The following is a 14,808-nucleotide window of genomic DNA, read 5'->3' on the forward strand; positions in this document are numbered from 1 at the left end:
CCGGCACCTTTCACCATACAAATAATGTCTCTAAATCTTCAATGCAAATACAATTGCAGCTAGCTCTAAATCATGTGTCGGATAATTTTTCTCATGTGGCTTCAATTGTCTAGAGGCATAAGCAATTACCTTTCCTTCCTGCATGAGTACACAACCGAGCCCATTCAAGGATGCATCATCAGAATCACAAATTCTTTACCCTGTTAAATTGTACTAAGATAGGAGCTTCCGTCAACAATGCCTTTAACTTGTCAAAACTTTGTTGGCACTTCTCAGTCTATTCAAACTTAACATCCTTCCGTAGAAGTCTCGTCAATGGGGTAGCTATCATGGAAAATCCCTCCACAAATCGTCTATAATATCTGGCAAGACCAAGAAAACTTCTAACTTCTGATACATTTCTAGGAGGCTTCCAATCAACAATGGCTGCAATCTTACTCGTATCAACCTTAATACCTTCATCTGAGACAATATGTCCAAGAAAACCAACTTCTCGTAACCAGAACTCACTTTTGCTGAACTTGGCATACAACTGATTATCTCTCGAATTTGTAAACTGTTCTCAAATGCTCGCATGCTCGGTCCTCATCATGAGAATAAATCAAAATATCATCAATGAACACAACTACAAACTTATCTAAGTATGGTCTAAAAATTCGGTTCATTAAGTCCATGAAAATGGCAGGAGCATTAGTCAAGTCAAATGGCATCACAAGGAACTCATAATGACCATACCTAGTCCGGAAAGCGCCTTGAGACATCGACTTTTAACTCAGAATCGATAGTATCCGGATCTCAAATCTATCTTGGAAAACACAGTAGCTCCCTTCAATTGATCAAACAAATCATCAATTCTAGGCAATGGATACTTGTTATTTACTGTTACCTTGTTAAGTTGCCGATAATCTATGCACAATCTCATCGATCCGTCTTTTTTTTTCACAAATAGCACTGGTGTACCCCATGGTGAACTACTGGGTCTTACAAAGCCTTTATCTGTTAATTCCTGCAACTGAGCTTTCAATTCTTTCAATTCCAATAGAGCCATTCTATAAGGAGCAATAGAAATGGGCGTGGTACCTGGAATCAACTCAATACCAAACTCAACTTCTCTAACAGGAGGCAAACCTGGTAGTTCTTCCGGAAATACATTGGGAAACTTACATACCACATGCACTGATTCAATTTTCAATTTTGGATCTTTAGTGTTCAACACAAAAGCAAGATAAGCTTCATACCCTTTTCTCAAGTATTTCGAAAGGCATATACGAAATTATGGAAATGAACTATCGACTCTTCCGAATTAACCCAAGAATTTCACCATTTTCACACTTCAACTCAATGAATTTCTTTCTACAATTCACTATCACATCATGTGTAGTCAACCAATCCATACCAAGAATCACATCAAACTCATCAAATGGCAATAGCATGAGATCGGCCAGAAAACAGTAGCCTCTAATCATTAAAGGACAATTTCTACATACTTTATCTACTAATACATGCCTGCCTAATGGATTCGATACTTTGATCACAAATTCTGTAGATTCTATAGGCATACTTATACTAGGCATCAATTTTATACAAACATAAGAATGAGTCGAACCCGGATCAATCAGAGCAATGACATTAATATCATGTAGAGAAATGTACCGTAATCACATCGGGGAGGATGCCTCTTGGCGTGTATGAATAGCATTAGTCCTTGCAGGGCTCTAACATCCGGTCTCACAACCAATCTCTAGAGGTACCTCTCACATTTGCTCCTACTCCCGCTTGCCTCGGTGATCCGCTCTAGTAGGAGCATTTCCGAATCTAGCACTCTGTGTTACCTCTCGGCTAGCCACTTCGGACATTCTCGTACAAAATGATCTGGAGCACCACATTTATAGCAAACATTTTCGCCGCCCGACAAGGACCATAATGAAGTCTACCACACCGTGGACACCTGATCTACCTCGTCGACATTACCTACACTCGTAGTCGAGGTGGTCCGAGCCTTCGGATCCTTAAATCTGCTACCTCTATTCGACTAGATTGCCTCGTCGAAAAGCTAGATCCGTAGAAAACTCTTTGGGCCTCTTGGATGTAGCCCAAATGATCTCGCTCACTGTCTCTTCTTTGTATCTTGTGTCTCTGTCTCAACTTTGCCTTTTCTTTTTAATAGCTCATCTACCTTACAGGCTCTCTCAACTAAAATAACGAACTCTTTTATTTCTAGGACACCCACTGACAGTCGAATATCATCATTTAACCCATCCTCAAACCTTTTATACGTGATAGCCTCTGTGGACACACATTCTTGAGCATATTTACTAAGCCTGACAAATTCACGCTTATAATCGGTCACCGTCATATTGCCTTATTTCAATTCCAGGAATTCCTTTCTCTTCTGGTCAATAAACCTCTGACTGATGTACTTTTTACGAAATTCTTCCTGAAAGAAATCCCAAGTGACCCTTTTTTTCGGTACAACTGATACAAGTGTCTTCCACCAAGAGTAGGTCGAGTCTCTAAGAAGTGATACTACACATTTCATACATTCCTGTGTACAAGATAATTCACAAAGACTCGATAGTATTTTCTAACCAAAATTCGCTTCTTCTGCATCATCATATTTTGTTGCTCTAACTCTTCCGCCTTTGTTTCTGATTCTATCAACGGTGGCTTTTCTCTTACCACCGCACTGTGACTAGGGAAGCTTGAGCTACATGGGTAGCCCGAGAATCATGAGGGGTGGAGGTCTAATCACGGATTCGCATTTAACGAACTCGGCAAACAAATCATTCAAAGCTCGCAAGAGAACTTCTCAAGTCACTCCTCCCTGATCAACTATTACTGGCCTATTCTCAGATGGCGCTGCCCCTTCTGTGGAAGCAGGCGCATTACTTTCTACATCATCATCACCAGCTCGCCCGGGATCCATTACTATAAAACAAAATATTTAAAAAAAATCGTCAGGAGTCGTCACACTATCAAAATACAAGTATGGCATGTATAGCTAGACTTTTTCTCACAGTAACTGTTCCGAGAACAGACTAAACCTGCTCTGATACCAATAAATGTAACACTCATTACCCGAGACTGTTTCCAGAATCGAGCACGAGGCATTACTAAACTTAATCTATCACTTAAATAGTTTTAAATTGTTTATTTAAGCTTTTCGAAATGTGCTGCCATTCTGCGTCGTAGTCGCCTAAAAATTCATATCTTGAGTTTAGAAACTCGAAATTAAGATCCGTAAATTTTTCCTGAAACTAAACTCATATATCTATCTACTAATTTTTTTCATAGATTTTTGACTTGGCCAATTAGTACAGTTTATTAGTTAAAGTTTCCCATGTTTCAAAACTCGACTGCACTAACCTCTTCTTACTACGAACCATGTTTATTCCTGTAAAAAATTCATATCACTAAGCCGTTTGTTTTTATTAAAACTAGACTCAACAAGGATTATAACCATATAAAGTAAACCTTCTAATTAGTTTTGTACAATTTATGGTGAATTTCCAAATTTGAAATAGGGGATCCAGAAATCGCTCTAACCCTGTTTCACTAAAACTCAGATATCTCATAAAATATAATACCTTTACCTGTTTTTCTTATTCCATAAGAAAATAGACATAATAAGCTTTAACTTCATATATTATTCATCTTCAAACTATGTTTCTAAAATTTTTAGTGATTTTTCAAAATTACATCATTTCTGTTACTTAAATCTGTTTTTAAGTTACTTTCACATTTTTCATAATTTTCATGTGATAATCACCATTCAATCATACATATTAATAAACATGCATATCATCGGCCATTTTTATTAGCTAATCACTAGCAAGTATTTACACATCATTCATTGTTCATATTATACCAAAAGTAGCTAAGTTTCTATACATGCCATATACAAAACAAAACGTCTAATTATACCGAGTTATTTCTTTGATAGTGTGATCGGCCTCCGACGTTTCCTTCGATCCCCGAGTGGCTAGGTAAGTACTATAAGAAGAAGAAAATAAAGAGATTAAGCACTAGGCTTAGTAAGCTTACAAGAAAATAAATCACAACATTCAACATAATGGATAATTATGCATAATATCATCTAACATCATAAATTTCTTTACTTCTCAATTTCTATCTTCTTTTTTATTCCCTTACCTTCTTTCTTACCTGGCCTTTCCTTTTTCATAAATATAATCTACTTTTCCTTTGCTGTTAATTCACTATAATTTAACTCAGATCCTGACCCGTTGAACCACTCGGAATACTAAGGATACTAGGTCGCTTCTGTCTCATCAATATCCTGCCAATGCCATGTCTTTGACATGAACTTACATAAATTATTCCTGTCTCCAATGCCATATATAATATGGAATTACATGGCTCAATCCTGTCTCCAAAGCCATATTTCTAATATGGACTTACATGGCTCATTTCGTTACATCTGTCAACCCTAATATCCTAACATTCTTAGGGTTCAACCGGCTTTCTAACACTTTTCCTCTGTCACTTCACCTTAAATTCGACTTTAAATATTTTCATAACATAAATATATAAATGCTAGAAATTGACAATAATAATGTAAAATAAAATAATATTGCATTTATTTATCAGAACTTACCTCGATACAAAATGTGACTAAACTTTACAATTTAGTCTTTTACTTTTCTTTTCCCGATCTACTCCAATTTCGCTCTTCTTGATCTATAATAGCAAATTTAGCTTATTTAATATCAACATTTATCAAAACATCCCTTTACTCAAACTTTGGAAAATTACATTTTTGCCCCTAAACTTTCACATATTTTCACTTTTGCCCCAAGGCTCGTAAATTAAACTTCATCCTATTTTCTTATGTTTTATGATATGCTGATCATTTTTCCCTTCTATGACAACATCAAATTCACACACTAACATGTACTTATGACTATTAGGTATTTTTACCGATTAAGCCTTTTTACTCGTTTTCACTTAAAACCAAGTAGCACAAGTTGTCTAACATAATTTAAAACCTCATATTCCATCATAAAACATCAAAATACACAAATTTCACCTATGGGTATTTTTCCAAATTTGATTCCTAACTTAAATTATTGCTAGCATAAGCTTTATCGAGCTACCGTGACTTCAAAAACGTAAAGATCATAAAAAACGGGGCTTGGAATCACTTACTATGAAGCTTGAAAGTTGAAGAAACCCCAGCTACGGAGAGAGGTAAGGTTCGGCTGGTAACTTGAAGAAGATGATACAATTTTGTCATCTTTTTACCGTTTTATTAATGTTAATAACCAAATGACCAAAATGACCCTCCTTACTAAACTTTCAAAAATTCCTTCCATGTCCTAATTTTGTCCATGAACTTAAAATTGGTCAAATTACCATTTAAGATCTCCTAATTAATATTCCAAAACAATTTCATACTAAAAACTTCTAGAATGCAAGTTTTGCAAATTATTCGATTTAGTCCCTAACCTCAACTTAAGCACTTTATGCATAGAATTTTATCACAAAATTTTCGCACAATCATGTAATCATACCATGAACCTCAAAATAATAATAAAATAAATTTTTCTACCCCGAATTTGTGGTTTCGCAACCACTGTTCCATTTAGGCCCTATTTCGGAATGTTACAGACATAATTAACGAAACAACTATATAGTGATAAGTGATGTACTACATGTGCCTGATGTTCACATTTTACTACAACAATACATATTTAAAAATTAAAAAATCTCAAAAATAAAAAAAAAATTATAAAGTTTTGAAATTTGTTAAAAATTATTTTAAAGTTAATAAAAACATCTAGAATGTTCATAGACAAATGGTTGTCCAAGTAATTGAACCTGGACAACCATTTGTCCAAGATCATTTTGAACATTTTTGAATACTTTTTATTGATTTTAATAATTTTAAAAATTCAATAATTCTTAGCAAATTTTAAATAAATCTCCACATTATTATAATTTTTCTGAAAAATATGTCCACAACAAAATGAACTAGCACAACTATTTATTTAAGTCCATACCAGAGTGGTTTTTTAAATAATTATGAAGTAATTTTATTTATGTTTAGAATTTTTTTTTAATTTTTAAATATTATTATTTAAGGTACACATGGCAGGCCACGTGTTAGTGAATTTTTAGCAGAAAGATTACTAGAGGAGACCAAATGCAATCCGAATCTTAGTGCTATTAGTTAATCCTACTCATCATTTAATTTCATGCCACTTACAATAAAAAATTTAATCATCACTTAATAACACATATGAATAGAATTTTAACAAAATAGTTAATTTGTACTTTTTTAACATATAACAGCTAATTTACTCATTTTAGTTGATAAAGCAAAACACATTAAACTCCTAGTAAAAAACTTTTATGGTACTTTTATCACGGGATAAATTATATTATTACTAAAGTGTTTTTATCTTTTTATATTTTTATATAATAAGAAATTCATAGAATTGAATTTACGAGAAAATAAAATTGACAGTTAACTTTCATTTCAACTAAAGATTAATTTACTTTTTATATAAGGTTTTAGTAAATATATTTATCACAAAATTCTTTTCTTCAAAAGTCGTATATATATAAAAGTCAGGATATTTCAAAAAATGGATTCTCGAGTTTCCGGGTCAAACTTTTTATTAATTTTCAAGTTCCTTCAATAAGTATTGTTTAGAATACGTTTTCTTTTTGTATAAGGTTCTGATTATTAAATTTTTCGTGATGAGGGAAGAGATTCTGTTTAAATGTGGCTCCATTGATATCGAATTTAGTGTAATATTTTAACTTTTTTTTCCTTAATATATATAATACAAAACTTTAACTATAAGCTCATTCACTGTACTTCTTCAATGAAAAAAATTCCTAAAAGCTTGAGAAAAATGTTGGGAGGCTTGTCCTATTTATAGATGAAAGAAAAAGCATAAAAAGGCGCTTAAAATGCTATGTGGAAGTGTTGGTGACGATGGTAACAAGCCGACCGCCTTCATGGAAGGGAGGAAGGAAGATAAGAGAAAGGAGAAAGAAAACAGAAGGAAGAAGAACAGAGGACAGCAAAGGAGGTGAATGGGAGGGGAAAGATCATCAAGAGAGAAGGGAGAGGAGAGTGTAGGAAGGAGAGGGGGGCCGACGACTGCCATAAGACCACCACCGCCGATTGAAACTGGCAAAAAGAGACTTCTCGATATTACAAAATGATAGATAAAAATACAGGGACTAGAAGAGAACTCTATCGTGACTCATGTATTCACGACAATATACCAAATACTAAGCCTTTATAAAAATCTGATTTTGTGTTATTGGTCGAACTATTAACCTAATCACTAATTTATTTAACCTGTTTAACAAACCGATCGGGAGATCCTTGTCATGTCGGGGGAGCGGGTCGGACAAACATTCTAATTAAAAAAACAAAGTTTTTGACACGTGGTCATCTCTATGTCACGTGTGCTTGAAGGATACGCTTGACTGGTTTAAAGAATGGTACTGGGTTTCTCCTTTTCTGGGTGTCCTTTCCAAAAATTTTCATTTTGCTTCGGTTTCCCCGCAACCAAACATATACTTCACACTGTAAATCATATTGCATTCTCTCTCTCTCTCTCTCTCGTTCTATGGATGGAAAGGGGGTTTTTATCGAATTTTAAATTATTTTCTTTGCAGGTATCTGATAGAGCAAAGAAATATTAGAAACACCAAGAAGAAAAAGGTACAAAACTTTAATTTTTAGTATTATGTTTTCCATAATTGTTTGGAGTTTGGATCCAAAACTTGTGGGGTTTATTTATTTTCATTTGTTTGATTTAATATGGAAGGGAGCAATTCTTTCTGCATCCCATAAAGCTAAAAGTTTGCATTTTTCATAAAAAAAATAAAAAAAATCTGTAGTTGGCATGGTTATGGGTAACTTTGATTAATCACATTCTAAATTCATTTTCTCATGCCAAAAAAGGGCAGTATACAAGAGAGATAATGGCGTCCTTTAAATCTTGCGTACCCCAAACATAAAACAGGATAAGATCATCAAACTCTTTTCATTTTCTGAAGAGAAGAGAGATGGGGAGGGAGGGAGGGAGAAGAAAAGGTCTCCTTTGTTTTCTGATATTTGTTTTTGCTTTTCAGAATGGCAATTTTGGAGGAATCAGTAGTGGATTCAAAGATTTCTCCACCAAATTCATATGGAGCTGTAGTTCTTGGCGGCACGTTTGATCGCTTACACGATGGTCATCGCCTCTTCCTCAGAGTAAGCATTTAAAAAAAAAAAAATCTCTAGTTCTCGCTTTCAGCTTTCTTTTTCTTTCAAAATTTTCATCTGAACGGATCAAATTTCAAAAGAAGTGTGCATTGTCAACAGTCATCAGCTGAGTTGGCTAGGAGCCGGATTGTAGTTGGAGTTTGTGATGGGCCAATGTTGACAAACAAACAGGTAAATGCTGAGTTGTGTTTTCTTAGGGGCGATTGTGCGTAATAACCTAATGAACTGCTATTATATGTGGTTTTAGTCATTGATAACTGATTTTTCATTGGAGAAAACTTCAGAGAGATGAGTAGCAATTTTGTCTAGCTTAACTGAAATCAGTTTGAAAGGAAACAGATTTTATGTCTGAACTCTGTTGTAGTTTGATATAAGTTCCTTCTCTAGACTGTATTACTTATTGCAAAATCCCTTTCTGTAAGAGTTGTGATGAGCACCAAAACCCTATTTATTCCTAAACATTACTAGTTAAATGATGTACGTATTTCAACTTGTTGCTTTTTGTCACATGTCCATGATGGTAAACCGTTTGTGCGGAATTGGTTGAGTTATTACTCCATTATGGTCCTTTCAAAGAGGTGCTTTGCAAACTGTTATTACATTCTAGCAAAAAAGTGGATGCACCCTTGAAGTAAATCTGTATCACTGCCGTATAAATTTAGACCTATTTTAATGTAAGAGATGATGTTTTCCATTTGAGACATCAAGATATTATGCTTTATTTTTATTCCAAGCTGTTGAAATTCCAATATTACATGATATATATATTGTTTTTTGTTTCTGTAGTACTCTGATTTAATAGAGCCCATTGAGGAAAGGATGCATAATGTGGAATGTTATATAAAGGTAAATGAAGGAATATCTTGTTAATGTCTTGCATGTTGAGCCAGAAAAATGTATTTATTCGATTAATGCATTTTATTTCTGTGATTGCACCGCCATTTTTTTAATTCAACTGGAGTTGAATGTTGTATGCCAGCTTGAAGTGAGGCTGCACTAAGGTTAATGGATATAGATGGCGTGTATCAAGTTGCATGTGTTTCCTTTGCCTGTCATTATGTTGTGTGTCAGCTAGATGACACTGCATCACCTTCTATCTAGTGTTCTATATCTATTCAAAGAGTTAAGAGAGAAAGAAAAATAACACAGTACACCATTCTTTCAACCTGAGGTGTTGTTTATTGGATTTTTTTTTTTGTATAATTTGTTAGCTTCTTTTCTTTGGATAGTATTGAATTTGTTTATACTTGTGCAGTCTATCAAACCTGAGCTGGTTGTGCATGTTAGACCGATTACAGATCCATACGGCCCTTCAATTGTTGATGAGAATTTAGATGCCATTGTTGTCAGGTTTGTAATTGACCAGCATGTTTTTAGTCTTGTAAAATAAAGCTTACAGAGCATTTCCTTTTTGGTGTGGTGTATAGAAAAATAGTTGTTTTATATGAGTTGTGTCAGTTCGCCTTTCAGGCCTTTAGTCTTTTCTGGCTATACATCGATAGTTCATAGGTGTTCTCTGTTTTTTAACCTAGTCGGCTTTGCCAATTCGGGTTTATTTCTGTAGTTGATAGAAATGTGGTTATGTTAATGCAAGCTGAATCTCCAAGGATATTATACTGTTTTTATTGCTTAAGTAGTCATGGTCTCGCACATGCTTTGATTGGTTTTAATTCTCTGCAGCAAGGAGACAATACCAGGTGGAATATCGGTCAATAGAAATAGAGCTGACAGAGGCCTTTCACAACTAAAGGTTAGAATTTCTGGGTTTCATTTTCTTTATTCATGTGATGAGGATGAATATATATATATTAAGTTGAAGCAAATTCTGTATTGGAACTAGTAAGGAGTTGGCTTTATATGTATCATGGAGTTGTGCAGATTGAAGTTGTTGATCTAGTTTCTGAAGAGTGTAGCCAAGATAAGCTTAGCTCAACAACATTAAGGAAGCTGGAGGCTGAGAAACAGCAAGGGAAGGGTAAGCATGATGATGAGTCGAGGTAATGCCAATGTTGAGAAAGGTTAGGAAACCATTTTTATAGCAAGGTGTCCACAAGAGATTCCTCAATTACTGCAATGTCTATGTATGTACATATCATTATCACATTCTACAATGTGTTTTATACCGTCTTCTAAATGAAATTGAGAAGCACAAGTATGAAGTCTCAAGGAATAAATATTTTTATAAAGTAGGTGTATTCTTACTTTTCTCTTTAGATTATATGTGCTCCTATCGTTTCCTTGAACGAAGTACTAAATTTTATCATCCATTAATAATTTTCAACAATAACATAAAACAGAAAACAAGAACTACTTAGCAAGTATATTAAATGTTTATTCTAGGCAACTTTCTTGTTGTAATTAAATAAATGTCGACTTTTTTTGTTGGAATTTAATAGATCCACCGGGTAGGGCTTTTACGGTAAGCACTCTGATAAATTTAGATTTACAAGACATAAGTCATTGAAAGAAATTACCTCATTATTTTTATAAATGCTATAAATATATATATCATTTGACTGCAAATCTTTTACAATCTACATCAATTTGTGTTCTTATAAAAACATTACTCAATTATAATATTTATTGTATATTTTGTAATATGTTATGTAACACGAATTAGTGTAAAAATATTGATGCTGTAAAAGTATAATAATTTTAAAATCTAAAATCAATGATAAACACTTGACAAGTTAAACTATGTCCATAAACGAATATAACTAAAGAAATAGTTTATAACTTAAATTGATTTGTACATCAGCGTCAGCAACATCTTGAAAACTCCATTTTCAATATCCATAGCGCACTCCATATTCATTAATCATTTATAGAACTCAAAGTCAGTGTCAGGCTTCTTCACATTTGTTCTGTAACCCTTTTCGAAGTCCTTGGGAAGTATCACATATCGGTTCTTGCGAACCGCATGCATTCCAGCTTCCTGGCAGATGGCAGCAATCTGTCCGATTCCAACATGCATTCAAATAATGAGTGAAAAAGATTTCAAGAACAAATCTAGAAAGAGAGACACATAGAATGCTATGATAGATAGTATTCACAACCAACCTCGGCAGCACTAATTTTATCAGGCCGACTAACATAATCCTCCAAGTCAACCTCATCGCTTAGGTTCATTTTAGCAGTGCAAACCTGTGAAAGGTAAAGATCACCTTAAATACAGCCAACAAAACAAAATGCAACCTTTCCTACTCTCATCTAACCAGAATGGATAAACAGAATGAAAGGAAAATACACAACTAGAAACAATCACCAATCACACTGAAATGTACTAGTGACAATAATGACATGGACATAGATATACATATTGCCCTACTTGCCTGGAAAACAAGCCTCTTCTGCCTTCTATCAGGCAAAGGGAACTCAATCTTCCTATCAAGCCTTCCAGGACGAAGAAGTGCAGGGTCCAAAGTGTCTGCTCGATTGGTTGCCATAATGACCTTAACATTCACAGTCTGGTCAAATCCGTCCATCTAGAAATAGTTTGGAGAAAATGGTTAAGTAAATTTCAACTTCCTCAGACATTGTGAATGACACTCAAGAAATTCCTTAAGTCATACATACCTGATTCAGAAGTTCCATGAGGATTCGCTGAACTTCTCTATCAGCTCCAGTTTGGGCATCAAACCTAGCAGTAGCAATGGCATCCACCTCATCAATAAAGATAATAGCAGGAGCATTTTCTTTAGCAAGACGGAACACATCACGAACCATCCGTGGGCCCTGAAACAGTAACAATGCTCAAGGTTATTATCCGCCAACAGAAGAAGAGAACCGACACTAAATAACAATATCAGTAACGTGAACTGTAGCCTTACCTCGCCCAAATATTTTTGAACAAATTCAGATCCAACAACTCTAATGAAGGCTGCAGTTGTATGGTTAGCAACAGCCTTTGCAAGCATTGTTTTCCCAGTGCCAGGGGGGCCATAGAGTAAAACACCACGAGGAGGGTCTATCCCAATCTGCTTGTAAAGCTCATGATGAGTCAATGGTAACTCTACAGCCTCACGGATTTCCTGCTTTTGAATGTCACATCCTCCAATATCCTAAGTGAATAGAAGAGAACAAAGTCTCAGATACAGGGAACAACCACCAAAACATAACAATTGTCATTTTTATTCCGAGAAAGGAAGATATGTACTCTAACAGAGTCTGTTTAGTCTATTACAGCAGAGGACTAACACCGACAATAACTTATCCCTAAATCAAAATAATACAAGAATCTTAAATTTCAAATATGTAGTTGGTTCAAATTAAATAGTTGAAAATTGAATATAAATTTACAATATTAGAAAGACACAAATGACTACAAATCATGTAAGATACTCAAAACATCCCTTGCTTTGTTTTAATACAGTAACCAGTGAAACGACAAGAACATTTTAAAATGAAATAAATAACCAGTCAAGAATGAAAATACTATCCTTCCACTCATTCTACATGTGAAATTTAAGAAACCACTGAAAATGGCACAAATTCAGTGTGGAACCCATCAGTTTTAAAATAACATAGTTTCATTATTCAAGAATAGGGCTGTAATCTACCCAAACATGGCTCAAGCTCGATAGTGTTTTATTTTCTAAGATTAAGCTTGGCTTAAGATATGATCGAACTGCTCAATTAATCTCACTTACTCCATTCCCATACTTGAGCTCAAGCTCAAATTAAGCTTTTGCACATGCAATTTTGAATATTAAACTATATATAAAATGCTCAATTGGGCTTGTGAGCTACTCGAAGCAGGTATTAAGTTGCTCAAATTCGACTCTCGCATTATCTTGAGTTGCTTGAGCTCAAACTCAGTTTGATAAATACTGTATCAAGCTTGAGTTTTTTGCGATTCAAATCCAAATAACTTGCGAGCACAAATGTCTCGTTTACACTCCTATTCAAGAACTAGTGACACAACCCAAAATTTTAGGCCAACCCTGGAATATTGAAGCATATTTTAGTTATTAAGGTAAATTCCCCACGTAACAGATGGAATTTGCTTCACTTTATATTCCAAGCTTATGTTAATCTGGCTAAAAGTCCAATAAACCAATACAGAGGAGCTCATGAAAGGTGCAAATTTTGTCTAACATATGGTAGCTTCAAATTCAAACATCAAATTATTTAAGAATGTAAAAAGGAAAAAGACTCAAATACTATTCAATTCTTCTTACTTTTCAGCAAAACTAACCTTATCTAATTGTCAAACCCAAAACCCCATATTCTCCTGACTGTGGCATACAAAAATCCTAGTTTTTTTTTTTTTTAACTACACACCCAAACAAATCGATTAACACGAGAATTGAGGCTGCAAGGTATAATAAAAAAAAGGACCTAATACCAATCAATCATCGCAAACAGATAACCTATATCCTAAAAATAAATCAATAAACTACCAAGCTTCAGAACAGATGAAATTAAAAGAAAGAAGATAAGAAACTGACATTGTAAGTAACATCGGGCTTCTCAGATTGGCTAAGCAGAGAAATACTGGAATCAGCCTCGGGAGGCAACACGTCAACAAGGGCATTGGAGTGTCGGTGAAGAGCCACAGAAGCCGAGGGCTTTAACAGCTCTCTGTTAATGGTGCTCAATATCCTGACATAGTAATTGGAGCCGGTGGTGGAACCGACGATTCCGTTGTTCTGATTGACCATCTCCATGAACTGGCCGATGACCAAAGGCACCGACTGGATTCGCTTGACTTCCTCCTGAGCCCTCAAAAGCTCTCTCTTGAGATTCTTCTGCTCATCCTTTACGTACTCTTCTTGGATGTCTATGAACTCCAATTGCCTTTGAAGGGATTTCAGCCTACTGTACAGATCGTCCTCATCGGCACCCAAGGGAGGGTCCATTGTCAGGCACTTGCCGAGGTCGGTTCCTGTGACGGGGAATGGTGCCTCTGCCGAGGATTTCGGTTCCGCCACCACCGTTGAGGCTGCCATTTACTTTCTCCGACTTTTGAATTTGGATTGAAGAACAAGAAAAGGTCACAACAGAAGTTAAATAAAAATCGAATGGGATAAAGGACACCTTTGTTTATTATATACTGGCAGCAAAAATGGCTCCATGTACAGGTGTCCCTGGTCAGGGTCGGATTGAATTTAGGTCGGGCCGAGTTGAAATGCGAATATTTTTATCCAAGTTCAATTCTAATCAAGTCTGGCCTATCGGGTCAGGTGGGTTATCCAATCTTTGAAAAGGTTAATTTCACCTCTAACTTGGATTTAAAATTACATTCTGATTACTTAATTTTGATAAAAATATTTCTTCAGTTTTTTAATTTTAAAATTGAGAAAATTAATTTTTTAAAATATTTAGAATAATTTAATTTCTGTTAATTTAAAAATTAAGTAATTAAATATTAATTGTGTTTGTTCAAAATAGTATAGAAGTTTGTTCAAAACGACATGTATTTTCGAATATAAATACTATGGGTGAAGCATTTTATCATGGATGAAGTTTCGACTTATAAAATAAATTGAATTTCGAGTTAGTCAAATCGAGTTATTTGAGCTAACTCGAATAAGTAATTTGAATTTCGAGTTTAA

General features: G+C 34.7%; 2 protein-coding genes across 4 annotated transcripts; one reads left to right on the forward strand and one right to left on the reverse strand.

Moving 5' to 3' along the window:
• The first annotated feature begins 7,458 nt into the window (after window positions 1-7,458).
• On the forward strand, window positions 7,459-10,437 carry LOC108457136 (phosphopantetheine adenylyltransferase-like). Of its 3 annotated transcripts, none has more exons than XM_017756000.2 (8): window positions 7,459-7,569; window positions 7,660-7,705; window positions 8,119-8,239; window positions 8,332-8,422; window positions 9,038-9,097; window positions 9,507-9,601; window positions 9,932-10,001; window positions 10,130-10,437. In XM_017756000.2, the coding sequence occupies exons 3-8, from the start codon at window positions 8,217-8,219 to the stop codon at window positions 10,250-10,252; spliced, it is 462 nt and encodes a 153-aa protein (XP_017611489.1). In that variant the 5' UTR covers window positions 7,459-7,569; window positions 7,660-7,705; window positions 8,119-8,216; the 3' UTR covers window positions 10,253-10,437. The 3 variants fall into 3 exon arrangements, with proteins under 3 accessions (XP_017611489.1, XP_017611487.1, XP_052874975.1); XM_017755998.2 differs by having other exon boundaries at window positions 7,468-7,569; window positions 8,351-8,422; XM_053019015.1 differs by lacking the exon at window positions 9,038-9,097 and having other exon boundaries at window positions 7,468-7,569; window positions 8,351-8,422.
• Window positions 10,438-10,794: 357 nt separating this feature from the next.
• Window positions 10,795-14,378, reverse strand: LOC108457134 (26S proteasome regulatory subunit 6B homolog). Its single transcript, XM_017755997.2, has 6 exons — window positions 13,702-14,378; window positions 12,082-12,312; window positions 11,828-11,986; window positions 11,584-11,736; window positions 11,312-11,395; window positions 10,795-11,204 (listed from the first exon to the last, which is right to left on the reverse strand). The coding sequence occupies exons 1-6, from the start codon at window positions 14,200-14,202 to the stop codon at window positions 11,070-11,072; spliced, it is 1,263 nt and encodes a 420-aa protein (XP_017611486.1). The 5' UTR covers window positions 14,203-14,378; the 3' UTR covers window positions 10,795-11,069.
• Between the last annotated feature and the right edge of the window lie 430 nt (window positions 14,379-14,808).

Source organism: Gossypium arboreum, chromosome 9 (assembly GCF_025698485.1).
Source record: "Gossypium arboreum isolate Shixiya-1 chromosome 9, ASM2569848v2, whole genome shotgun sequence".
NCBI lineage: Eukaryota > Viridiplantae > Streptophyta > Magnoliopsida > Malvales > Malvaceae > Gossypium > Gossypium arboreum.